General features: G+C 52.3%; 2 protein-coding genes across 2 annotated transcripts in view; both read left to right on the plus strand.

The window, feature by feature from the left end:
* The window catches only part of LOC137456453 (zinc finger protein 135-like), a 79759-nt gene that overhangs the window by 10503 nt on the left and 44212 nt on the right, over window positions 1-25044 (plus strand). The gene's annotated exons all lie outside the window — the stretch shown is intronic.
* LOC137456457 (olfactory receptor 14J1-like) lies at window positions 18186-21609 on the plus strand. Its single transcript, XM_068167920.1, has 2 exons — window positions 18186-18348; window positions 18680-21609. Exon 2 carries the CDS (start codon window positions 18870-18872, stop codon window positions 19617-19619), a length of 750 nt encoding a protein of 249 aa, XP_068024021.1. The 5' UTR covers window positions 18186-18348; window positions 18680-18869; the 3' UTR covers window positions 19620-21609.

Genomic DNA, 25044 nt, shown 5'->3' on the forward strand with positions numbered 1-25044 from the left:
CCAGCCAGTCCCTGCCCAGCCTGGATTTGTGCCTGGGATTGCCTCGACCCAGCTGCAGGACCCTGCCCTTGGTCTTGTTGAACCTCCTGAGGTTGGCTTGTGCCCACCTCTGCAGCCTGTCCAGGTCCCTCTGGATGGATCCCTTCCCTCCAGCTGTCTGCTGCACCACACATCTTAGTGTCATTAGCAAACCTGCTGAGGGTGCATTCAATGCCACTGTCCATGTCACCCACAAAGATGTTGAACAAGCCTGGTCCTAGGACTGATCCCTGAGGGACTCTGCTTGTCCCTGGCCTCCCCTGGGCCATGGAGCCATTGACAGCCACTCTTTGGGTGCAGCCATCAAGCCAGTTCTTTATCCATCTAGTGGTCACCCATCACACCCATGTGTCACCAGCCTGGAGCCCAGGATGTGGTGTGGGACAGTGTCAAAGGCTTTGCTCAGGTCCAGGTAAATGACATCAGTTTCTTGCCCCTCATCTATTAATGTTGTCACCTGTTCATAGAAGGCCACCAGGTTTGTCAGGCAGGATTTGCCCTTGGCAAAGCCATGCTGACTGTTCCAAATCACTTCTTCACTATTCTTCTGAGTCAGCAGTGCCTCCAGGAGGATCTGCTCCATGATCTTTCCGGGCACAGAGGTGAGACTGACTGGACTGGAGTTCCCTGGTTCCTCCTTCTTACCCTTTTTGAAAATGGGGTAATGTTTCCCCTGTTCCAGTCTGTGGGGACTGCCCCAGACTGCCATGACTTTTGAAATACAATAGAGAGGGGTTTAGCAACCTCCTCTGCCGGTTCTCTCAGTACCCGTGGGTGTATCCCATCGGGTCCCATGGACTTGAACACTTTCAGGTTCTTCAGGTGATCACGAACCTGATCTTCACTTCCCATGGGCAGTTCTTCCTCCCCATCCCTGGCATTGTCTTCCATAACATCAGGAGTGTGGCTAGAGGTCCTTGCAGTGAAGACTGAGGTAAAGAAGTCATTGAGAACCTCAGCCTTTTCCTCATCACTTGTGACCATTTCACCAGTTTCCTTTCTGAGGGGACCCACACCTTCCCTAGGCTCCTTCTTGCCATTAATATACCTGTAGAAATTGTTAGTGTTCCCTTTAACTTCCCTGTCTAGATTCAATTCAAACTCTGCTTTGGCTTTCCTAACCAGCCTAACCAGGTCTCTTGCTGCTCAGGCAGCTTCTTTATATCCCCCTGGTTCTAGCTGTCTTTTCCTCCACTTCCTGTAGAGCTTTCTTTTAAGTGATAGTGTGTCCAGTAGCTCCTTGCTAATCCAGGCAGGCCTCCTAACATTCTTTTGGTATACATTGCTCCTGGACACAGAGGAGGTGGTCCTTGAATACTGACCAGCTGTCCTGGGTCCCTCTTTCCTGGAGGGCTTTGTCCCATGACACTTTGGCTATCAGATCCCTGAAGCAATCAAAGTCTGCACACCTAAAGTCTAGGGTAGTAAGCTTAGAATACTTCCTCCTGATTGCCCTGAGGATATTAAATTCAACTGCTTCATGGTCACTGCAGCCAAGGCTGTCTCTGAGCCTCACATTAGTTACCAGCCCTTCCCTGTTGGTGAGAACAAGGTCCAGCACAGCACCTTTTCTTGTTGATTCCTCTACCATTTGGAGGATGTAGTGGTTTGAGCCTTAACTGAGAGTTAAAAGCTCAAATGGGGAAAAGGCTGAGAATCTCTTCCCCACTTCCCCCCCACCTCCTCCCTCCAAACAGGGAGAGGAGGGAAAAAAAAGGTAAGGAGCAAATCCACTAATCAACAATCTGGAGTCAGCTTGGAAGTAGAGAGGCAAATAATTTTTTTTTCTTCAAATATATATATATATAGCAATAACAGGGAATAAGGTTCACAAGGGCAAGGAACAAGAATGGATGGGAGGGGAATAGGAAAAAAAATAATACAAAACCAGTCTGTCTCTGAAGAGGCGCAGAGGCAGCAGGGAGAAGGATCAGGTCCAGCCACGTGGCTGAGGATCAGGAGAGCAGCTGCAGTAGCTCTCATCCAGCAGAGGCAGGAGACAAATAGCAGATCCAACAGCTATGAGGTCCTGCTTTTTATACCCTTGCTGGGCAGGGAGGGGGGAGTGGAACAGACTCAGCTTTCCCAGGGGGGAGACGCCCTTCAGGGAGTGTAAAGTACCCGAAAGCCCTCCACCCTGCTTTCTTCTTTTGTTTTCAGAAAAAGGTGTTAACCCACCACAGAGGAGGAAGTTGTCTTCTATGCAATCCAGGAACATCCTGGATTGCTGGTGCCTTGCTGTGTTGTCCCTCCAGCAGATGCCAGGGTGGTTGAAATCACCCATGAGGACCAGGGCCTGTGACCTGGAAGCTGTGGCAATGCCAGCGACGAGCAGTGTGAGCAATCTGGCAGTGTAGGCCTAGAGCCTGACATGGTGGTAGGCCATGCTCAGCATAAATGCAGAGCCAGCTAGCAGTGTAGCAAAACAGTGCTGTGCCTGCAGCATGGAACTAAAACAAGGCACTGGTAGCTATAAACATGGACAGTTATCTTGGGACAACAGGACATGCACCTGCATCAACCAACCTTGCATGTCGTTAGTAGTTGGACCAATAATCTATAGCAGTGCAATGTGTGGTCACTCATAGGGAACCAATGAAGCCATGCCAACAGGGCACTCCGAGTTTAGATAAGTTGTAGAAGTTCCCTTGCTACGCACTTCTGCCTTTCCTGTCTCTTCTTCTTCTACACTTTACTGTGCTATACTTGCACCATAGGCCTGCACCATCGGCCTGCAACACTGGAACAATAAAGGAACAATACTCGATCATATTGGTGAGCCGTATTGATTCCAATCTCCGTCGCCCATAGGAAGCCACTTCTATTTGCCTGTGGAGAGCTTCATCTGCTTGGTTCTGCTGGTCAGGTGGCCTGTAGGAGACCCCCACAGTAATATCTCCTTCCCCTGTCTTGCCTTTAACCCATACACTCTCAACCAGCTCATCATCCCTCCCCAGGTGGAGCTCCACTTATTCCAGCTGGTTACTGACATGGAGGGCAACACCTCCTCCTCTCCTTTCCTGCCTATCCTTCCTAAAGAGCTTATACCCATCTATCCCTACATTCCAATCATGGGAATCATCCCACCAAGTTTCAGTAATAGCCACTATGTCATGGCATGCCAGCAGCACAGTGCCCTTAACTCATCATGTTTGTTGCCCAAGCTGTGTGCATTTGCATAGAGGCACTTCAGCTGGGCTGGCCCTGTTGTCTTCTTGTGCCAATTCCCCTTGGTTTCCACAGAGTGTCCTGGTGCATCATTCTTGACTTACCTCAGGGCAGCAAGTTGAGAGCCCTCACCAGCTCTCCATCCCTCTGCCTCTGGTGAGCTGCCCCTCTGTTTGTCACTGGCCAGCAGGAGACTATTAACCCTTCCCCCTTCAAGTCTAGTTTAAAGCCCTATCAATGAGACCTGCCAATTCCTGTCCCAGGATCCTTTTCTCCCTCTGGGACAAGTGTGTCCCATAAGTTGTTTGCAGCTCTGGTGCCTTGTAAACCAATCCATGATTGTGGAACCCAAAGCCCTGTTGATGGCACCAGCCCCGGAGCCATGAATTGACCTGTTGGCTCTTCCTCAATGTTCCCTCATCCATTGCTGACATTAGAGGGATAGCGGAGAACACAACTTGAGCTCCTGATCCCTTTAGCAGTTTCCCTAAGGTTCTGAAGTCTCTTTTGATTGATTGTGAGCCTCTCATTGTTGCATCGTCACTACCCACCTGGAAGACCAGCAGTGGGTAGTAGTCTGAAGGACTCACGAGGTTGGGAATTTTACCTACAATGTCCCTTACTTGGGCACCAGGGAAGCAGCTGACCTCCCTATGAAATGGGTCTGGTCTGCATATTGGGCCCTCTGCTCCCTTCAGTAGGGAGTCTCCTATAATGATGACCCTACAAGGTTTCTTTTCCAGATAAGTTTTGATGGCTGGCCTGAGGCAATCTGTCATTGGTGCAGCTTCTGACCTTCTTGAGTCCTCATCCTTACAGATGACCTGTTCCTCCTGCAGAGCCTCATACTTATTCTGTAAGTGCACTGTAGGCAGCGCGCTGCTCAAAGTAGTAAGCTTTCTCTGTTTGCATTTCTTCCGTTGGGCAGAGACCTGTTCCCATTGGCCCTGCTCATGTGGGTTACTACCTCTTTTTCTTCTGCATTTCTCAGAGGCTGGGGGCTCTGACAGGAATAAACACCTCCTGACCTTCTGAACACCAGTTAGTGCTGATGAGAACAATTACAGTGCTAAGTCAGCACAGCTGGAGCTGTCATTGGAGCTGGGCTGAGCTTTGCCAGGGTTTCTCTGGTTCTTCCCCAGTTCTTTGTGTCTCCCTGGGGTAAAACCCACTCTGTTCATTGCCCAGTTGTGTCAATACAAAGCCAAAGTTACCCAAATCCTGCATGTTTGCTTTTATTTCAGACATTCCTGCCCACAATGCCCAAATGTTGAGGGCATTTGTTCCCTAGGAATGGGGCTGGAGCTGTGTGCCCAGTTCAGGGAGGTCAAAGTGAGGTTCTCAGAAGAGTCTTGAGAGTGTCTTGCTGGGAACTGTCTCAGGGGCATCTCAGAGGTGTTTTTTGCAGGGGAGTCAAGGTATGTTAAGTGTTTTGAGGGTTTTGAGGGGTCTGGAGGGTTCTAGGATTGATTTTGGGGCTCTTTAGATGGTGTAGAGGGAATCTCAGGGAGATCTTTGGAAGCCCTTGAAAAGCTTCTGTCAGCTTTCCACGGAGGGGCTCTGCTGGTTTCTAGCAGGCCTGGGGCTTCTAAAACCTTCTCCCCAGCTCAGCAGTGTTCCTAACAGATTCCTGCTGACCTGGGGCTTCCCTCAGGCTTTCCACCCACCCAGAAGTGGGAAGAGAGTTTTTAGAGTGTTGAGGAATTTTTAGGAGCTTTAAGACTGTAAAGAGTTGTCCTCGTTTAAGGCCAGATAGATCCTCTCGCTCCTGAGAGGGACAAAAGAATGACACTCACACAAATGGATTGGAAAAGTGAGGGAAAATTTAAATGGAAAGCAGGAAGTGTTGCACAGAAACTACAAGGCATAGTGGCAAAGATATCCCTAAGCATAGAGTCCTTTACAGCACACCCAAAGCCCCCCAAAACTTCTCTTCTCCCTAGCTGAGGGTCTACCCAAAACCCCCAAGGCTCTTTCTTCCCCCACCCACTGCTAGGCTACTCTCAGGCTAACTGCTTAATGTCAAACAGTTATAACTCATTCACGAAAGTTCCACAAAGCCATGACTGCACATATGGGGGGGCTGAACCCATGCTGCATTACTGTAGTTCTAGGATCACCAATTACAATGGTAGGGCCAAACAGCCCCAGCACAAACCCAGACAGACACTAAGGTGTCTAGACATGGTCCCCCTCTCCCCCCCGTCGTAGTTTGGGCTGGGTGTCCTCTGCTACAGGGGTGTTTCCTGTGTCCAGAAGTCCAGCCCAGTGGGTGGACACAGGAAATTAGGTTATTTCCTACCATGATCCCTTGCACCACTATAAGTTTTACGGCGGGGTCTGGCACTTCCTCTTTGCTTCCTCCTCGCCACCCGGTAACTGGGGGAGAGATCTCCCGGCCATGGGCCTGGTTAGGCCCAAGGCCACAGGGGGATGGGCAGTCTCAGATCTGGCCAGCTGAGACTAGCCTAGCGAGGGGGGGGGAAGGAGGAGCCCTGGGGGTTTGGGTGCACCCTCAGGTGGGGATGGGATCTCTCTGGGTCTGTTTTGGTCTCTCTCTTGTCACTGTGTTTCTAGCTCTCTGCACGCACTCACTGTCCTATTTAAACTTTCCATCACTTTTGCAAGCTGTTTGTCTGAGTCGTCATTTCTGGTAGGGAGGTGGGGAGGGGGTCTGCCCCAACCCATTACATTTTGGCGCACCAACGTGGGGCTGGCTGTTGTGCCCACTCTGCAGATCGATTGCAAAATACGGAGAGTTTAAATTCAGTTCTGGGCATCGGTTTGGGTTTGGCAGTTGGGGGCTCAAGTGATGTTGCCGGGGCAACCGTGTGAGTTCTTGTGGATTGTGGGGGGATAACTGGTGCGCTGCTGGTGGCATGGACCCTCTCCTGCTATTTCAAGCAGGGGTGGTTCTCGACCATCGGCATTGGGGTACCGCTTGAGAACACGGAACCTGCCCTTCCTCTGCGGCGGGAAGCGAAGTGGGGGAGGGGCAGCGGCGAGCAGATCAGAGTCAGGTCCGTTCTCGCTGCGGGGATAGAGCCAGCCGCTGCGAGTGGGCGAGCCAGCTCCCGAAACCCTGGGGGGCCGACGGAGACTCCAGCTGGAAAGCCGTTTTCAAGGGCTCTGAGAACGCGTGTATGGCTTTCGCTGGAGAAGCCGTTTGAGTGCCCGAGGGGTGGAGGTGATTTTGATTCTGTGCCGCGGCAGCAGAGGTGGGCGGAGCCCTGCTGTGTGCCGAGCAGCGGCGGCGGACCCGGCCGTGCGTTCGGAGGAGTGGCGGCAATGGCGGCCCCGGCTGTGCGCTTGGGCTGCGGCGGGGCCAGCCCTAGTCTCTTCCCCGACTTTTTCGGACAAGTTCCAAAAATGGCGCCGAGCACCTGGCTCCACCTCCCTTCTTCTCAGTGAGCTGTGGTGCAGCCCCTCCCTTTCTGGGGGGGGGGGTTGTGCAGCCAGATGCTGTCATGCCTTGGTACACGAACGCCCGGTGGGGTGGGCAGAGTACCTCGGACATGCATCCGTGTTGTTTTGGACCGCAGTTGGAAGCGGTTGGTTGCAGCACCCTGGATGGATTGCAAAAGGCAGTCATGGAGCCGGATTGTTTCGACTGGCCTGCCCCAGGGGTGGAGAATATGCCGCTGAGTGAACATAGGTGAAAAGTAAAGGCTTGGCTGAGAAGTCGTGAGGCTTTTCCAGGTGAGCTGCTGGAAGGTGCAGGAGCTCCCTGCTTATGTTTTGGCTGGGGTGCAAAGGCCCAAGGCAAGCAGCTGGGCACAGCCTGGGCCCCAGGAGGACAGGGCAGGCTCTGGGTGGCAGTGGCAGATCTGCTCTCCAGGCCTTGAGGCACAGCAGGGCTTCAGAGGCAACAAAACTGGGCCCCAAACTGGACTCCAGGGGCTTTGTGTTTGGATACTTGGATCTGAAGTTGCTGCCCCACAGCTGCTGAGAATAGGCAGAAGGTGGCCTCAAGAGGCACCACAGGGCACCCCCTGCTACTGCAGTGCCTCCCTGCAGGAGGTCGATGGAGCATGCTGGGAGAGGTGCCCACACTTGGCAGATGGTTATTGGCAGGCCTGGCCTGGCATAGGAGGCTGAGTTGGGCTGAAGCAAGGGCAGCTGTGAACCTTGGCAACTTCAGTGCCAGAACTGAACCAACTGCAGCCCTGGGCAGCCCTTGAGGAGCGTGGGCAGCACAGAGCAGGCCTTGGGCACTGAAGCGGCCTTGGGCACTGAAGCTGCCTTGGGGTCAGTGGGCACTGGCCAGAGGGCACTGCTGGTGCTGGGACACTGCAGCCTGGGCTGCATCCTAAAATGGTAGAAAAGTTCAGGTTGGAACATACCTCTGGGGTCATCACGTGCAAGCACTGACCCTGCTGTGCCAAGTTCACCCTGAACCACATCCCCAAGCACCACATTTAACCAACCTCTGAACACATCCAGGCTTGGTGACTCAACCACCTCCCTGGGCAGCCTGTGCCACTGACCACTCCTTCTATGAAAACATTTTTCCTCATGTCCAGTCTAAACCTGCCCTGCTGCAGCTTGAGGCCTTTCCCTCTTGTTCTATCACCTGTGCGAAGAGACCACCAGCAGCATCTCCCCAGCCTCCTTTCAGGTAGTTGCAGAGAGTTGTGAGGTCTCCCCTCAGACTCCTCCTTTTCAAACTGAGCAGCCCCAGTTGTTCAGTTGCTCTTCACAACATTTATTCTTCAGGCCCTTCACAGTTTCACTGCCCTCCTGTGCTCACTCCAGCTCCTCCAGATCTCTCTGGTATTGAGGTGCCCAAAACCAGACCCAGTTCTTGAGGGATGGCCTCACCAGTACCAAGTGCAGGGTGACAATCACCTCCCTGTGCCTGTGGGATGCAGCATTTCTATTGCAAGTCATAAAGTAGCTGCCCCTGAGGATGCCAATGAGCTCAGCCAGCAGCTTGGTGACACGTGGCACCAGCAGGGGCGTGCCGCTCGGCCCTGGGGGCATGGGCAGAGCCATGCCCAGGGATGGCAGCATGGCTTTGGTTGCTGTCTGCCTGCCCTGCAGCCCTTGGTGAAGTGTGGGGGTGTTTGTAGGGGGTGTGGTATGGACTGGGGGTAGGGGTGCTGATCCCAACCCCCATAGTAGTCCCTTTCTACCTCCCAGGGCAGAACTCATGGCAGAGCACCAGGAGGTGCTCCACTCTGAGCCTGGACTGAAAGGAGTAGCTCTGGGCAAATCCAGCCTGAAAAGGGGACACACAGACATCTGGTACCAGAGGTGCCACCCCCTCACCAAAGACACAACCAAGAAACCACCCCACAAGCTGAGAGGGGCATTTGGGGATCACAAGAGTCATGTTGGGGATCACAGGATCACAGCCCTTAGGGGCTGGAGGGGACTTCTAAAGCTCATCCAGTCCAGCCCCACTGCAGGGCAGGGTCACCTAGAGCAGGTCACACAGGAACTCATCCAGGCAGGCTTTGAATATCCCCAGAGAGGGATATACCCTCCTGGGCAACCTGCTCCAGAGTTCTGTCACTCACAGAGAAAATTTTTTTCCTCATGTTCACACAGAACTTCCTCTGCCTCAGCTTTCACCACTGCCCAGTGTGCTGTAGTTGGGCATCACCCAGCAGAGCCTGGCTCTGTCCTCTTGGCACTCATCCTCCAAGCTAAAGAGACTGAGCTCACATTTTGGGTTCTCTGAGTGCAGTTCTGAGATGCTATGAGGAAAACTTCAAGAGCACTGGGAAGGCATTTTCAGGTCCCAGGCTGCTATTGTGGGTTCACTGGTAGCCATTCTAGGGTCCTGGGCTCAAGTTGGGCATCTTTGGGAACATTTGGGGATCCCCCAGGGCCATTTTGGAGCCATGGGGGCTGGTTTATGATTCCAGAATCATGAGTTTGGGTCCCGGGGGCCTATTTCAGTGTCTTGGAAGCAATATTTTGTGGTTCCAGAAGCCATTTTGGGATCCTCTAGGATCTCCTGCCCTTTCACCCCCAAATTTAGGGCGAATGCCCTCATGCTCCACCCCATTTTCACTCCTTTCTCACAGAGCTTCCCTCTGGCTTTCTGGTTCCATCATGGCTCAGTGACCTCTTTGGTGTTTTGGGGTCCCCTCCTCAATGTTGGAGGCCTCCCCAAATTTTTGGGACACTCCTGTAGCCCCTCAGGGAGAAGCTGCACAGCTGAGCAGAACTGAGCCTTGGCCTCAGCCAGGACCTGAACAGCTTCTATTGCTAAAGCAGTCTGGAGCTCAGCCCTCACTGCATGGTACAGGGGTGGTACCCCAAAACTGAATGGGTCCCCCAAACGTGGGAGGGCCTCCTTGAAATTCAGGAGACCCCTAAAAAACCCTAACAACAGCAAAACCAAACAAATGTCAAAGCAAATGAACAACAAAAAACCCAACAAACCCCAAAACCTCACAGGGCTGGAAGCTGGAACCTCCTGTGGAGCAGCACAAGTTGGCAGAGAGGTTAGGGGGGGCTCTCTGAAATTAAAAGATGCCCTAAAACATGAAGAGGGGCTTGGATATGGGGACCATGGGTATGCAACACCTGCAGTGCTGGGTCCAGGTCAAGTCCTCAGCCCAGCAGAGACAGGGACCTGATGGAGTGGGGCCAGAGGAGGCCACAGCAATTCTGGGAGCTCTGCTGTGAGGCCAGGCTGACAGAGTTGGAGTTGTTCAGCCTGGAGAAGAGAAGGCTCCAGGGAAACCTTCTGGTGGTCTTTCAGTGCTTAAAGAGGCCAGTCACAAAGCTGGAGACAGACTTGAGCAGGGCCTGTTGTGACAGGACAAGGGGGGATGGTTTGAACTCAAAGAGGGGGACTCAGACTGGAGAGAAGGAAGAAATGTTTGACACTGAGGGTGATGAAAGCCTGGCCCAGGTTGTCTAGAGAGGTGCTGGATGCCCTGTCCCTGGAACCATTCCAGGTGAGATTGTCTGGGGCTCTGAGCAACCTGCTCTAGTTGGAGATGTCTCTGCTGACTGCAGAGGGCTGGACTGGATGACCTTGAAAGGTTCCTTCCTACCCAAACCATTCCATGATTCTATGTTTCCCCCTGCCAGAGGCCACTCTGCCCAGCCCAGCAACTCTGTGACATCAGTGCCAGGGCCATGGGAGCCATGGCAGCATGAGTCCTGTGGGCACTGCGGTGGCTGCTGCTCTGCTGGTGACCCGCCCTTGGTTCCTGCAGCGTCCACATGGCCCTGGCAGCAAGGACCCTCCTCATCCTGCTGGCCTTGTCCTAGCCCACGCATGGCACATGGGGCACCTGTGGGTGAGTGGCACCAGACTCTGGAAGGGAGGTTGGGCAACCCAGATTGAGTTGACTGGGGGTGCCCCTTGGGGTAGCTGTGCTTGGCTTTTGGTCATAGAATCATGGAGTCATCAAGTCCAACCATCAACGAAACACCACCAATGCTCCAGCGGGTCCATGTCCTTCCTTTATTGAGAGCCTCGGAGCTGGACACTACTCCAGGTGAGGTCTCACCAGAGCAGAGTGGCAAAATTATCTCTGTTGATCTGCTGGCCACACTTCTTTTGATGCGGCCTGGGATGCCATTTCCCTTCTAGGATGCAAGTGCATGTGGCTGGTTCATGTCCAGCTTCTTGTCCACCAGTGCCCCCAAGTCCCTTTCTGTAGGCTGCTCTCCATTTCACCATCCTCCAACCTGCAATAATATTGAGGGTTGCCCTGACCCACGTGAAAGATCTTGCACTTTGCTTGAGGTTCTCTTGAGCCCACTTCTCCAGCCTGTCCAGATCCTCCAGATGGCACCCATCCTGTCCTTCCTTCTTATCAACCACACCACTCAGCTTGGTATCATCTGCAAACTTGCTGAGTGTGTCTCAATCTCACTGTCTGTGTCATTGATGAAGATATTGAACAGGACTGGTCCCAATATGTCTGGGATGTCTCCATGGGATACAATCATAGAATCAAAGGCTGGTTTGGGTAGGCAGGAACCTTTACAGGTCTTCCAGTCCAATGTCCTGCAGTGATTCAACCAATGTTTCCCTACTCAAATCCCCAGGAGCCCCTGGCTCGTCTCCACAGGACTTCAGTGTGCTGCAGTGTCCCCGGCACAGCTCAGAACAAAGGCATTTGTTCCCCAGGAGTCTGGAGGTTTCTAGAACTGATTTTAAAAATCATTGAATGGTGTAGAGGGGATTTCAGGGAGGTCTTTGGAAGCCCTTGGAAAGTTTCTGTCAGCTTTCAGTTAAGGGGCTCTGCTGGTTTCCAGCAGGCCTGGGGCTGCCAAAAGCCTTCTCCCTAGCTCAGCAGTGTTCCTGATGGGTTCCTGCTGACCTGGGGCTTCCTGCAGGCTTTCCACCCACTCAGAAGGGAAGAGATTTCTTTGAGTGTTGAGGAGTTCTCAGGAGCTTTAGGAGCGTAAAGAGTGAAATCACTGCAAGAAAAGATGCTGTGCCTCAGCACAGTGCCCAGAAATAACTCCCCCTGGACATGTGTCTTACACTTTGGTCTGAACTTAGCTCTGCAGCTCTAAGCAGTGTGCCTGGCAGAACTGTGAGCTGTTCCTACACAAGCTGGAGCTGGCTGAGCTGCTGCACAAATCCACAAGTTCTGTGCTCAAGATGCTGCATTGGGACCTGAAAGTGCCTGTGCAAATGTCATGGTCTTCAGGTGGAGAGGCCTCTCCCCACAAATAACTGGCACAGGCACAGTTTGGAGCTATCCAACGTGCAGAGAAGCCCAGAAGGGCACTTGGGCAAGGACCTGGCAAGCAGCTAAGGAAGTGCAACTGCAGGTGGGACTGGGAAACTCTCAACCTGTGACAGCAACTTGGGTGTGTGGAGCTGCCCCACTGCAGGAAGCCTTTAGGGCTGGTGAGACAGTGCTGGATGCCAGGTAGTGCTGATCCCTTCTTTAGAATTCCCTGCTTCTCCTCCTTTCCTACACTTCTCAATTTCCTCTTGGCACTCAGAAGCAAAGATAAGATTAAAGTGTGTTTGACAACAGGTCCTTGGTTCCATCTCAGTTTTATTTGGGGGGATCCTTAAAGGAACCTTCTCTCCCGTGACAGAAGATTGAGATAGAACACATTTAAGGTTTGAGTCTCATACTTCACACTCCCTGGAATGAGTGAAGGGCACTGGCTGGGCAGCAGTCAAGAGTTTAGAACAAGGATATTACAGAATGGGTTTGGTCTTTATATTCTTGATAGTGCTTTAAGGAAAGGATTCTGTTGAGACTCAATGGGAAAAAAAGAAAGGGAGGGAAGGGTTCTTATTGTAATCTAGTGGTGAAAGTTCAAGGATTAAGTTTTCAGACCTGCTTCTTGAAACCCCTGCCTTAAAAACCAAACCAGGGGAATTTTCTGATCCATCCCACAGAAAGATGTCCAACCCATCAACCAATCCAACCCACATAAACAACTAACCCATGGCACCAAGCACACCATCAAGTCTCCTCCTGAACACCTCCAGTGCTGGTGACTCCACCACCTCCCCAGGCAGCCCATTCCAATGGGCAATCACTCTCTCTGTGTAGAACTCCTTCCTAACATCCAACCTAAACTTCCCCTGGTGCAGCCTGAGACTGTGTCCTCTCGTTCTGGTACTGGCTACCTGGGAGAAGAGACCAACATCTGCCTGTCTACAACCTCCCTTCAGGTAGTTGCAGAGATCAATAAGGTCACACCTGAGTCTCCTATTCCCCAGGCTAAGCAACCCCAGCTCCCTCAGCCTCTCCTCACAGGGCTGTGTTCCAAACCCCTCACCAACTTCTTTTCCCTTCTCTGGACTCATTCCAGCAAGTCAACCTCCTTCAATACATAGTTATGTAATACTGTCAAACAGTTAAAGGGAAGGTCAAAGTGAATTACAGTACAACAGACATTTTCATTTTAGGTTATAAAAAACAAAAAAAAAGGGGGAGTTCAGGAATTATGTCATAAGAAAGAATAGTTAAAGCATGTTATGTTCTCAAATTTTCATGTTATATGTGGTCATAAGTGTGGTTTAACAAAATTTATGGAAGATGTAAAGACTGCTGGGATGTGTTGTTACCAGGGTGGATGCAATCTGTTATCAATATTGGATTGTTGATTTTATTGATGGATGCAATCTCTTATCAATATCGGATTGTTGATTTTATGAATTGGTTTTTGCTATATTGCTGCCAATGCTAGGAATATAGAAAAACTTGCATGTTGGGGTGAAAAGCAGTCTAATTTGACTTCTCAGATTTTGTCTAGTATGCTAACAGATATGGATGGTGTAAGGCATGCTTCTTTGCAAAATAGATCAGATGGGCAGAGTCGAACGGCATGAGATTTAACACATCCAAGTGCCGGGTTCTGCACATTGGCCACAACAACCCCATGCAGTGCTACAGGCTGGGGTCAGAGTGGCTGAGAGCAGCCAGGCAGAGAGGGACCTGGGGGTGCTGGTTGATGGTAGGATGAACATGAGCCTGCAGTGTGCCCAGGTGGCCAGGGGGGGCAATGGCATCCTGGCCTGCATTAGGAACAGTGTGGCCAGCAGGAGCAGGGAGCTCATTCTGCCCCTGTACACTGCACTGGTTAGGTCATACCTCGAGTACTGTGTCCAGTTCTGGGCCCCTCAGTTTAGGAAGGAGGTTGACTTGCTGGAATGAGTCCAGAGAAGGGCAACGAAGTTAGTGAGGGGCTTGGAACACAGCCCTGTGAGGAGAGACTGAGGGAGCTGGGGTTGCTTAGCCTGGAGAGGAGGAGACTCAGGGGTGACCTTATTGCTCTCTACAGCTACCTGAAGGGGGGTTGTAAACAGGCAGAAGTTGGTCTCTTCTCCCAGGCAGCCAGCACCAGAACGAGAGGACACAGTCTCAGGCTGCGCCAGGGGAGGTTCAGACTGGAGGTCAGGAGGAAGTTTTACACAGAGAGAGTGATTGCCCATTGGAATGGGCTGCCCGGGGAGGTGGTGGAGTCGCCGTCACTGGAGGTGTTCAGGAGGTGTAATGGGTTGGAGCAGACCCCCTCCCCACCACGCGCAGAAATAACGACTCAGACAAACGGATTGCAAAGGTGATGGAAAGTTTAAATAGAACGGTGAGTGCGTGCAGGAAAAAAAACTAGAAATACAGTGACGAGAGAAAAAGAACCCAAAACAGACCCAGAGAAATCCCATCCCTACCTGAGGGTACACCCGAGACCCCCAGGGCTCCTTCTTCCCCCTCCCATTGCTAGGCTAGTCTCAGCTGGCCAGATCTGAGACTGCCCATCCCCCCGTGGCCTTGGGCCTAGCCAGGCCCAAAGCCAGGAGATCTCTCCCCCATGTTACTGGCTGACGGAGGAGGAAGAAAAGAGGAAGTGCCAGACCCCGCCGCGAAACTTATAGTGGTGCAAGGGATCATGGTAGGAAATAACCTAATTTCCTGTGTCCACCCACTGGGCTGGACTTCTGGACACAGGAAACACCCCTGTAGCAGAGGGCAGCCAGCCCAAACTACGACAGGAGGAGACTTGACAGGGTGCTTGGTGCCATGGGTTTGTTGATTAGGTGGTGTTGGATGATAGGTTGGACAAAATGATCTTGAAGGTCTCTTCCAACCTGGTCTATTCTATTCTATTCTATTCTATTCTATTCTATTCTATTCTATTCTATTCTATTCTATTCTATTGATTTTTTTATTTCTCGCGCATGGTCATGGGTGCCAAGATTTTGAGGACGTGTTGTTTTAATCTCTCTGATCATTCTGGAAGTACTCCTCAGCAACTTCGAGAGAACATGAAACATATTCAAAAGAATGACAATCCCTTTTTAATCTGGTTACAATCATGGGGTGTTAGGTCTTGGCTTATTGGCTGGATTCGACCGATGCTGACGTTAGTTGGCTTTTTGTTGCTATTGCTTTTGATATTGCCTTGTATTGTAAGACGCATACAAAACATGCTTGAGCATAGTGACAAAAGAATCCCAAAGCATACAGAGTCCCCTACAGCACTCCCAAAAGCCTCCCAACACTTCCCTTCTCCCCACCTGAGGGTATACCCCAAACCCCCAGGGCTCTTTCTTCCCACCTGCCCCCCACTGCTAGGCTAGTCTCAGGCTGGCCAGATCTGAGACTGATCCCCTCCCTTTTCCTCTTGGCATTAGGCCTAACCAAGCCTAAGAGGCCTCGAGATACTCCCCACCATCATCTGATAAAGAGCATCTCCCACGAGAGCAGAGAGGGAAGAAAGAGGAAGAGAAGGACTTTGCAGATGGATTTATAGGGTGCAGGATATTAGGGGTATTAAATAAGCTATATCCTGTGTCCACCTACTGCGTTGGACCCTCTGGACACTGGAGGTGTAACTTATGTGGCAGTAACAAGAGGCACCCAGCCTGAACTGCCACAAAATCTTGCACAGCTTCTGCAGAGCTGAAAAAGACTGCAAGCAAGGGAGAGAGATAAGAGACAGAAGGAGGGGGTTGGAGGAGGGGAACTACAAACAGACAGCAGTAGAAAAAGCACTCTTCTTCCATTGTTTACAAGCTGTTTTCTTCAGAAAGGTGCAGATTTTCAAGCTTTAGAACTAAAGTTCCCACTGCATGGACACTGCTTTCAGCTCCAAAGTTCCTTTTTCACTACTTTCTAGGTGATGAAAAAATGGTTTGAGACCTGTCCCAGAACAAACTGGATCCAATGGCATCACCAAGTACAGACAAGGGATTATTCCAGTGCAAGCTGCATCCCTTGATCTCCTCCCAGTAAAGACATGGCTTTGTCCTAGAGCAAAGCCAAAGCCTCAGGCCCTTCCCAGTTCCAAATGCAGCCCTCCCAGCGCAAACCACAGAACAGGACTCCTTCCCAGTACAGATTGTGTCCACTCCTAGTAAAGGCTACACCACCTGAAGCCCTCCAACCACTCATCCGGGAATCCTTCCAATACAACCTGTATCCCCTTACCCACTCCCAGACAGACTGGGCCCCAACCCAGTACAAACTGGTTCCCTGTTGGTTTGGAGCTGGAAGTTCTGGTGTGTCCCATCCCCAGTCAGAAAGGCACCACAGCCTCTGGCAGGAGCCATTCCAAATGCCCTGGGATGGAGCAAAACCTGCACATGGGGAAGAAGGCCAAGTGCTGCAGGGCTGTGGTAGGAGGATGTGGCGACCCAGACACAGGACTTGTCCTCCCCCAGACTCAGCACTGCTGGGGCCACATCTGGATTATTGGTGTCTGGGTGTGGGGTTCTGCAGTCTAGAAGAGCAGGGAGGAAGTGGGAAGGCTTCAGAGGAGATCTGCCAGGATGGGGGTTGACACCTCTGTGGAGAGGCTGAGGGACTTGGGTTGCTTCAGCCTGGTGAGTGGAGGCTCAGGGCACTGCCATAGCAGTGTGCAGATGGCTGAAGGGTGGTTTCAGAGAGGATGGAGCTCTTCTGGGGAGTGGGGAGAACCCAAAACCTTCACAAAGTGCAGTTTGGAAGGTTCAGACTGGAGATGAGGCCAAAGAAATGTCCCTCAAAGGGCAGAGCTGCTATGCATGAGGCCATCCAGAGGTGTCAGGAAACAGCAGGGAGAGCTGAGACAGCTCAGGGAAGGGATGGAAATGGCAGGGGGAGAGCTGGCTGGGGAAGCAAGATTGGTGTCAGCAGCCTGAAGGGAAAGAGCTGCAGGCATGGGACAGTGTAGGACAGGCTGCAGTGGGGACAGCCAAGGGCTCTGGCAAGGCAGAGAGGTCCAATAGGACCAAGACCTTTGTCCCCTTGGCTCTGGCAGTTGCCTCTGACACCAAGACCTGTGAGGAGAAACTTTGCTTTGAGGCTTTCAGGCTCTACTAATCCAAGGGCTGTGGTCAGAGCTTGGCCTTTCTGCTTCCTAAACCAAACCCAAGTTTTTCTCCCCTGTACTTTGCCTTTGTCTCCCTGCAATCATGGCCTCCAATGAGCTGCTTTAACGAGTCCCTGGGAAGGTTTTAACAGTAACTACCCCCAGTGAGGCCAATCAGTGCTTCAAGGTACTTTGGGTTTTTCTTCTGACTTGGGAGAGTCAAGAAAGGTTTCTTGAAAGGTTTCTTCAGCCTCCTGGCAGTGCCTAAGGATCATGTAATCAGCCCCAAATACTCCATGGGGCTCATTAAAATACTGCTGAGCCACAACTTATCCTCTAATTCTTGTCAAGGTTTCTGCAGCTAATTGGAGAGGTTTCTATTGCACAAAGCATCTGAAGAAAGTGATTTCATAGGATACATTTCATTACTTTTCAGCAGGAGTTGTCTCTTTGCAAGCAAACCACAGCAAAACCTGATAAGGTTTGGTCAGGAGTACCACACTCTGCAGCCATCTGCTCAGAACAAATGTGGCTGATGCAGAAATGTTGCCAGAGAAACTTCTTTGGAGGCTCTGGAGTTAGTTCCAACCTTTATTCTTCTTCCGGAGGCCACAAAGTGTCCTAGAATTTCCCACACTGCTCACTGCTCACCCTCACTCCCCTCTACCCCCAGCAGAGCCCAGAGCCACAGGTGAGGGACAGGATCTGCCTTGCCAGGGGCTGGGGGTCAGGGCTTGGCCCTTTGGATCAATGAAACCCCTGCAGGCTTACTCATCAGCAGAGCCACCTCTAGCTGCTTGTCCTGACCTGTCAGCATTGCCTCAGTTCTCTGCTCTCACCAGACCCTGGAGATTCTTCAGTGCCTCCAGTGATGCTTCCCTTGCATCCTCTGTCTCCTTCTGCTCTAACCAGACCCTGGGGACATTTTCCCAGTATGCTTCACTGGGACCCATTAACACTGCAAGAAACTTCAGAGTTTGAATCTGACTTTGACTTCTAGAGAGGTTCCTTCAACTTCTCAGTCTCTGAGGTTCATGGACATAGCAGCAAAGCCACTAGAGGGCTCCTTTAAATGCCCTGGGCTGGTCTTCTGCTGCTGAGCTGGGCCAGGCTCCTTGGCGTGATGGAGCTCTGTCCCAGAGCAGCTCCTCTGAACAGCACAGCAGGGCTGAGGGCACTGCCAGAGGATATCAAGGAGATGAGGAAGGCAAAGAGAGCTTCAAGGTGGCCAGGACTGGAAGGGTGACTGAGAGCTCACTGGAGGAGAAATCACTGTAGCTCCTGGAGGCATCTCCATCCCAGCAGCTGACCTTCAGCTGAAGGCTCCTGGAGTGTGCACACAGAAGGATGACCAAAGCCCTCCAGTTTCATCATGTGAGCAGCAGTGAGTGGAGCTGGGTAGGAGAAGGCTTCACCCCCATCCTCTCTGCCTTTCTCTCTTCCCTTCACTGTCTCTACAGCACTGCAGGCCTGGTCCCTCTTTCTCTACCTCTCCATGGGACTCTTGTTCTCCGGGATTGGGCTGTTGGTCACTTTCTGTTCTGACACCAGAGGAACCTTCCTGGCAATTCTGTGTCCCTGCTGCATTTGAAGCTGTAATGAACTCTGCCACGGGTTGGTAGTGATGGGACTGAGCTGATCCATTCCTCATGCAGCTCAGGGAGGGAGGTTACGATGAGCCTGAGAGAAATGTGCCCTAACTTGTCACTGCCTTTTCCTCCTTGGACAGGTCTCCATGCCCAGAGACAGACAATGTCCAACAGCAGCTCCATCACCCACTTCCTCCTCCTGCCATACACAGGCACAAGGCAGCTGCAGCTCCTGCACTTCTGGCTCTTCCTGGCCATCTACCTGGCTGCCCTGTTGGGCAATGGCCTCATCATCACCACCACAGCCTGGGACCATCACCTCCACACCCCATGTACTTCTTCCTCCTCAACCTCACCCTCCTAGACCTGGGTGCCATCTCTACCACTGTCCCCACATCCATGGCTAATTCGCTCTGGGACATGAGGGACATCTCCTATGCAGGATGTGCTGCTCAGGTCTTTCTGTTTGTCTTCTTCCTTGGAGCAGAGTGTGCCCTACTCACAATCATGTCCTATGATCGCTATGTTGCCATCTGCAGACCCCTGCACTATGAGACCCTCCTGGGCAGCAGAGTTTGTGTCCACCTGGCAGCAGCTGCCTGGGCCTCTGGGGGTCTCAATGCTCTGCTGCACACAGCCAATACATTTTCCCTGCCCCTCTGCCAGGGCAATGCTCTGGACCAGTTCTTCTGTGAAATCCCTCAGATCCTCAAGCTCTCCTGCTCCACATCCTACCTCAGGGAACTTTGGCTTATTGTGGTCAGTGGCTGCTTATTCTTTGTCTGTTTTGTGTTCATTGTGGTGTCCTATGTGCAGATCTTCAGGACAGTGCTGAGGATCCCCTCTCAGCAGGGACGCCACAAAACCTTTGCCACCTGCCTGCCTCACCTGGCTGTGGTCTCCCTGTTTCTCAGCACTTCCTTCTTTGCCTATTTGAAGGCCTCCTCCATCTCCTCCCCACCCCTGGATCTTGTGGTGGCAGTTCTGTACCCGGTGGTGCCTCCAGCAGTGAACCCTTTCATCTACAGCCTGAGAAACCAGGATCTCAAAGCTGCCCTGAGCAAACTGATCACTGGATAGTGTCTGAAGCAATAAACTCTTTCTTCTCCTGCAGAGCAGTTCTGATGTCACAGTGCAGGCCCAGCCTGGCTGCTTGAATTCTGGCTGCTGGTGGTGGTGTTACCCTTGTGAGAATGTGGTTCCCACACAAATGTCTTTCTTCAGACTATTTCTGGTTCAGTGTTGTCCTATTTGGTGTGACCCAGAGAGTGCAAACATGAGAAGCTGTGCTCCCTGTGTGTTCAACACAAGACAGGACCCTGCAGGGATTTGTTTCTCTGAGCTCCTTCCTCTAAGGCTTCTCTGGAGTTGCAGGGCAGTGCCTGTGTGTAGAGGTGGAGGGGCAGAGTCCCAGCACAGCAGCAGTGTGAGGGAGCCCTGGAGCATGGGCTGTCCTGAGCTGCTCTTTCTTCCCTTCCACACTGTCCTGCTGAGCCACTGTGCTGGGGCAAGGCCTGAGTGCTCTGGCAGCTTGGGCACTGTGCTGCTTTGAGTAAGTGGTGTGACTGCAGGCAGGGACAGGCCAGGGTCACTGCTGTGATAGAGCTGGTCTGCAGAACAGCATGGTCATCAGACCAGGGGAACTCTTTATGTGACAAAAGAATCCCAAAGCATACAGAGTCCCCTACAGCACACCCAAAAGCCGCCCAACACTTCCCTTCTCCCCACCTGAGGGTATACCCAAAACCCCCAGGGCTCTTTCTTCCCCTCTGCCCCCCACTGCTAGGCTAGTCTCAGGCTGGCCAGGTCTGAGACTTCCCCACCCCTTCTCCTCTTGGCATTAGGCCTAGCCAGGCCTAAGAGGCCTTGAGATACTCCCTACCATTACCCCATGGGAGCATCTCTCATGGGAGCAGAGAGGGAAGAATGAGGAAGAGAATGACTTGGCTCTTTCTTGTGTCCACCTTACTGGGTTGGACACTTGGGATACTGGAGGTGTAACTTATGTGGCAGTAACAGGAGGCTCTGAGCCTAAACTGCCACATGCCACCCCTTATTTGATACAGTAATTCCTACACCCAAACCATTTCATCAAATTAGAAACAATCTTTAGATGATATGTATAGAAAAGTCCAAGACTTCATCTGGGCATGCTTCCAAACAGTCTCTCATTTAGGCTCAGGTAATACTTCCTGCCAGTTCTTTTTCTTCATCTCATGGAACCTCTTCAGCAACATTCTTCTGCAGAGTGAGCTCTTCATGGATTCAATGGACATCCTGGTTGTCTGGAAAAAAACTCATAATTTCTCAACAGAACCTCTATCTCCACCCACATCTGCTCAAGCAGCATGTTTCCACCCCCTGGGGCAACCGAGCCAGGACAATCAGGTTCATCGACTCCTTCCTCCCCTCCAGGAAACAGCATGCTGAGGCTTCAAAAAAACTGCACAGACCTTTCCCCAGCCCAGTGCTGACTGCTTCCAACCATGGCCCCAGGCTACACGCATGCGCACCATGCTCAGGCATGCCACTCACCACTGGGTGATAACAGACCGAGGCATGGCCTCATCTGGCTACACAGCCCTCCCCTGGGAGAGGGAGTGGCTGCACTGCAACTCACCTAAAGATGGAGTGAGGTGCTAGGTGCCATTTTCAGAAGGTGTCTGAAAATCAGTGGAGAGGAAGCAACCGCTGCCACCTGATATACATAGCGGCAGAGCCACCGTCACCTCTGCCACCACAGTACAGATCAAAGCTGCCACGGCCCCTTGGGGTACAAGAGTAGTCCTTCCAGCCAAAGCCACCTTCTCACTTTCTGGGCCTTGGGAGCAGCTTTCAAGCTTAAGCCACTGGTGGCCTTCTTGGATTTTGGGAGCCACTGCTCACCTTTCTGCTGTGGCTAGCCCCCACCGCCACGTGACAAGCCAACTCTGGTCTGCTTTTGGTCATTTTGGCCATGTTGGTTCGCTAGCCGATCGGGACCGCTCGTTCGGAACCGCTCCGCTTGAACTGTGAGTTTCTACTCAGGTTTTTTTTGCCTTCCTTTCGGGGTTTCATGGGTCGGGAGGACTCCTGGTAGGGGGGAGCTGGCAGGATCGTGCTCACGTGAGCCTGCACAGGCACAGGAGCCTGTCGTCAGCCGTGGCAGTTTTAAATCCCGCCCAGGCTGTGCCGTGGTGCCGGTTTGGTTCGCTAAAAAAAAAACCAACCTCAAACGTTGCACCATGGCTGTCACTTGAATGAAGGGTAGAAAAACAGCCTCTGCCCAGACAGAGCTGTTTTACCAGCATGCTGGAGTCCAGGCTGCCACCTGCAGAGAGTGCTTCAGCCTGGCACTTGGAATAGAGGGGGTGGGAGAGGACACCTGTGTCAGGTGTGACCAGGTGCCTGGTGGCAGAGCTAAAGGACAAAGTGGCTGAGCTGAAGGAAGAGGTGTCTAGGCTAAGGACAATAAGGGAAAGTGAAAGGGAGTTAGATGTGTGGGAGAAGGCTCTGCAGATCTCCCCTGCTGAGGGAAGGGTCCCTGGAAATGAAGAGGGATGGATACAGGTCCCTGCCAGGGGTGGCAAGGGAAATCCATCCCGACCCTCTCCTCCTCTTCTGCTGCCCTTGCATAATAAGTATGAGGCCCTGCAGGCTGAGGGCAGTGGGGATGAGGGGGCTAAGGCTGAGAAGCAGGCATCCAGAGGGGAGCCTAAGGCCAAGCGGTCCCCACCAGCTATAACGACCAGCTCCACAAAGAAAAGGAGAAGGGTTATAGTTGTTGGGGACTCTCTCCTGGGGGGTACTGAGGGACTCATGTGTCGTCCCGACCCATCCCACAGGGAGGTCTGCTCCCTACCCAGGGCGTGGGTTAGGGACATCACAAGGAGACTCCCTAAATTAATCCAGCCTCTGACTATTACCCTCTGCTGGTGATACAAGCTGGGAGTGATGAGATTGACAGGAAGGGCACCAGGGTGATTAAGAAGGAGTTCAGGGCCCTTGGAGAATTGACTGATGGGGCAGGAGCTCAAGTGGTGTTCTGCTCAGTTCCCTCAGTGGCAGGGGAGTACACTGAGAGGAACAGGAGAACCCACACCATCAACAATTGGCTCAGGGGATGGTGCCAGCGGCAGAACTTTGGGTTCTTTGATCATGGGATAACTTTTACTGCACCCAACCTGCTGGGTCCTGATGGGGTGCATCTATCTAGAAGGGGTAAGAGAGTCCTGACACTGGAATTGGCAGGGCTCATTAGAAGGGCTTTAAACTAGGTCTGAAGGGAGTGGGTGAGGATATTGGTCCCTCTGCAGAGGAAAGAGTAGGGCACAAGGTAGGGTCAGTTGAGAAGTCAGGAACCCAGCTGCAGTGCATGTACAACAATGCACGCAGCCTGGGCAATAAGCAAGAGGAGCTGGAAGTCCTGGTCCAGCAGGGTGACTATGATATAGTCGCCATCTCAGAAACTTGGTGGGATAACAGGCATGATTGGAGTGCTGCACTGGGGGGCTACAGGCTCTGTAAGAGAGACAGGTGAGGGAGAAGAGGAGGAAGGGTGGCTCTGTATATTAGGGAGGTACTCTCTGTCACACAACTTGAGGTGGAAGATGAGGGAGTTGAGAGCCTGTGGGTTAAAATCAGAGGGAGGGCTAACAAATCTGACATCCTGGTTGGAATCTGTTACAGACCACCCAGCCAGGATGAGGAGGCTGATGAAGTATTCTACAAGCAGCTGGAGGCCGTCTCAAGATCATCAGATCTTGTCCTTGTCGGCGACTTCAACCTGCCAGATATCTGCTGGGAACTTAATTCAGCAGAGAGGAGGCAATCCAGAAGATTCCTGGAGTGAATGGAGGACTGCTTCCTGACACAGCTGTTAAGTGAGCCTACCAGGGGACAGGCTCTGCTTGACCTGCTGTTCTCCAGTAGGGAAGGTCTGGTGGGAGATGTGATGGTGGGAGGCTGCCCAGGGTGCAGTGACCACGAGATAGTGAAGTTTTCAATATGCAGGGAGATAGGAAGGAGCACCAACAGAACCTTCACCTTGGACTGCAGGAGGGCAAACTTCAGCCTGTTTAAGAAACTTATTTGTAAAGTCCCCTGGGTACCAGCCCTCATGAACCAAGGGGTTCAGGAGGGTTGGACCTACTTCAAAGAGGAGCTCTTGAAGGCACAGGAACTGGCAGTTCCAACATGCCGAAAGGCAAGCCGTCGGGGAAGGCAACCGGCCTGGATGAACAAGCAGCTCCTGGAGGATGTAAGGGGAAAAAAGAGGCTGTATCACCTTTGGAAGGAGGGGAACGCTTCTCGAGGTAAGTTCAAGGAAGTTGTTAGATTATGTAGGAATAAAATTAGGGAGGCAAAGGCCCAGTTGGAACTGAAGCTGAACACCTCTGTCAAAGATAAGAAAAAGCATTGTTACAAATACATCAACATTAAAAAGAAGGGCAGGAAGAACCGGCACTCCTTATTGGACCTGGAGGGGAACACTGTGACTGAAGAGGAGGAAAAGGCTGAGGTCCTGAACAGCTTCTTCGCCTCAACGTTTAACAGCAACGCAGAAAGAGTTCAGGACGAGTGGCCTCCTGAGCTGGGCAATGGGGTCAGGGACCAGTATAGTGCCCCGGTAATCCACGAGGAATTAGTTTGGGACCTGCTGAGCCACTTGGACGCTCTTGGACACAGCCCGTGACTTGGACCACTACACTTTGTGCTGGGTTAGGAACTGGCTGGAGGGCTGAGCCCAGAGAGTGGTGGTGAATGGTGCCACAGCCAGCTGGCAGCCAGTCACCAGTGGCGTCCCCCAGGGATCAGTGCTGGGCCCCATCCTCTTTAACATCTTCATTGATGATCTGGATGAGGGGGTCGAGTCAGTCATCAGCAAGTTTGCAGATGGCACCAAGTTAGGAGCAGATGTTGGTCAGTTAGAGGGTGGAAAGGCTCTGCAGAGGGACCTCAACCAACTGGACAGATGGGCAGAGTCCAATGGGATGGCATTTAACAAGTCCAAGTGCCAAGTGCTGCACTTTGGTTATGGCAATCCCATGCAGAGCTGCAGGCTGGGGTCAGAGTGGCTGGAGAGATGCCAAACAGAGAGGGACCTGGGGGTGCTGATTGACAGCCACCTGACTATGAGCCAGCAGTGTGCCCAGGTGCCCAAGAGGGCCAATGGCATCCTGGCCTTCATTAGGAAGAGTGTGGCCAGCAGGAGCAGGGAAGTCATTGTGCCCCTGTACTCTGCTTTGGTTAGGCCGCACCTTGAGTCCTGTGTCCCGTTCTGGGCCCCTCAGTTTAAGAAGGACATCGAAACACTTGAAGGTGTCCAGAGAAGGGCAACAAGGCTGGGGAGAGGCCTTGAACACAAGCCCTATGAGGAGAGGCTGAGGGAGCTGGGATTGTTTAGCCTGGAGAAGAGGAGGCTCAGGGGTGACCTCACTGCCCTCTACAGCTACCTAAAGGGTGGCTGTAGCCAGGAAGGGGTTGGTCTCTTCTCTCTAGCAACCAGCACCAGAACAAGGGGACA

The sequence above is a fragment of the Melanerpes formicivorus genome, unplaced genomic scaffold (assembly GCF_026170545.1).
Source record: "Melanerpes formicivorus ecotype bairdi unplaced genomic scaffold, bMelFor1.0.p_v2 SCAF_125, whole genome shotgun sequence".
NCBI lineage: Eukaryota > Metazoa > Chordata > Aves > Piciformes > Picidae > Melanerpes > Melanerpes formicivorus.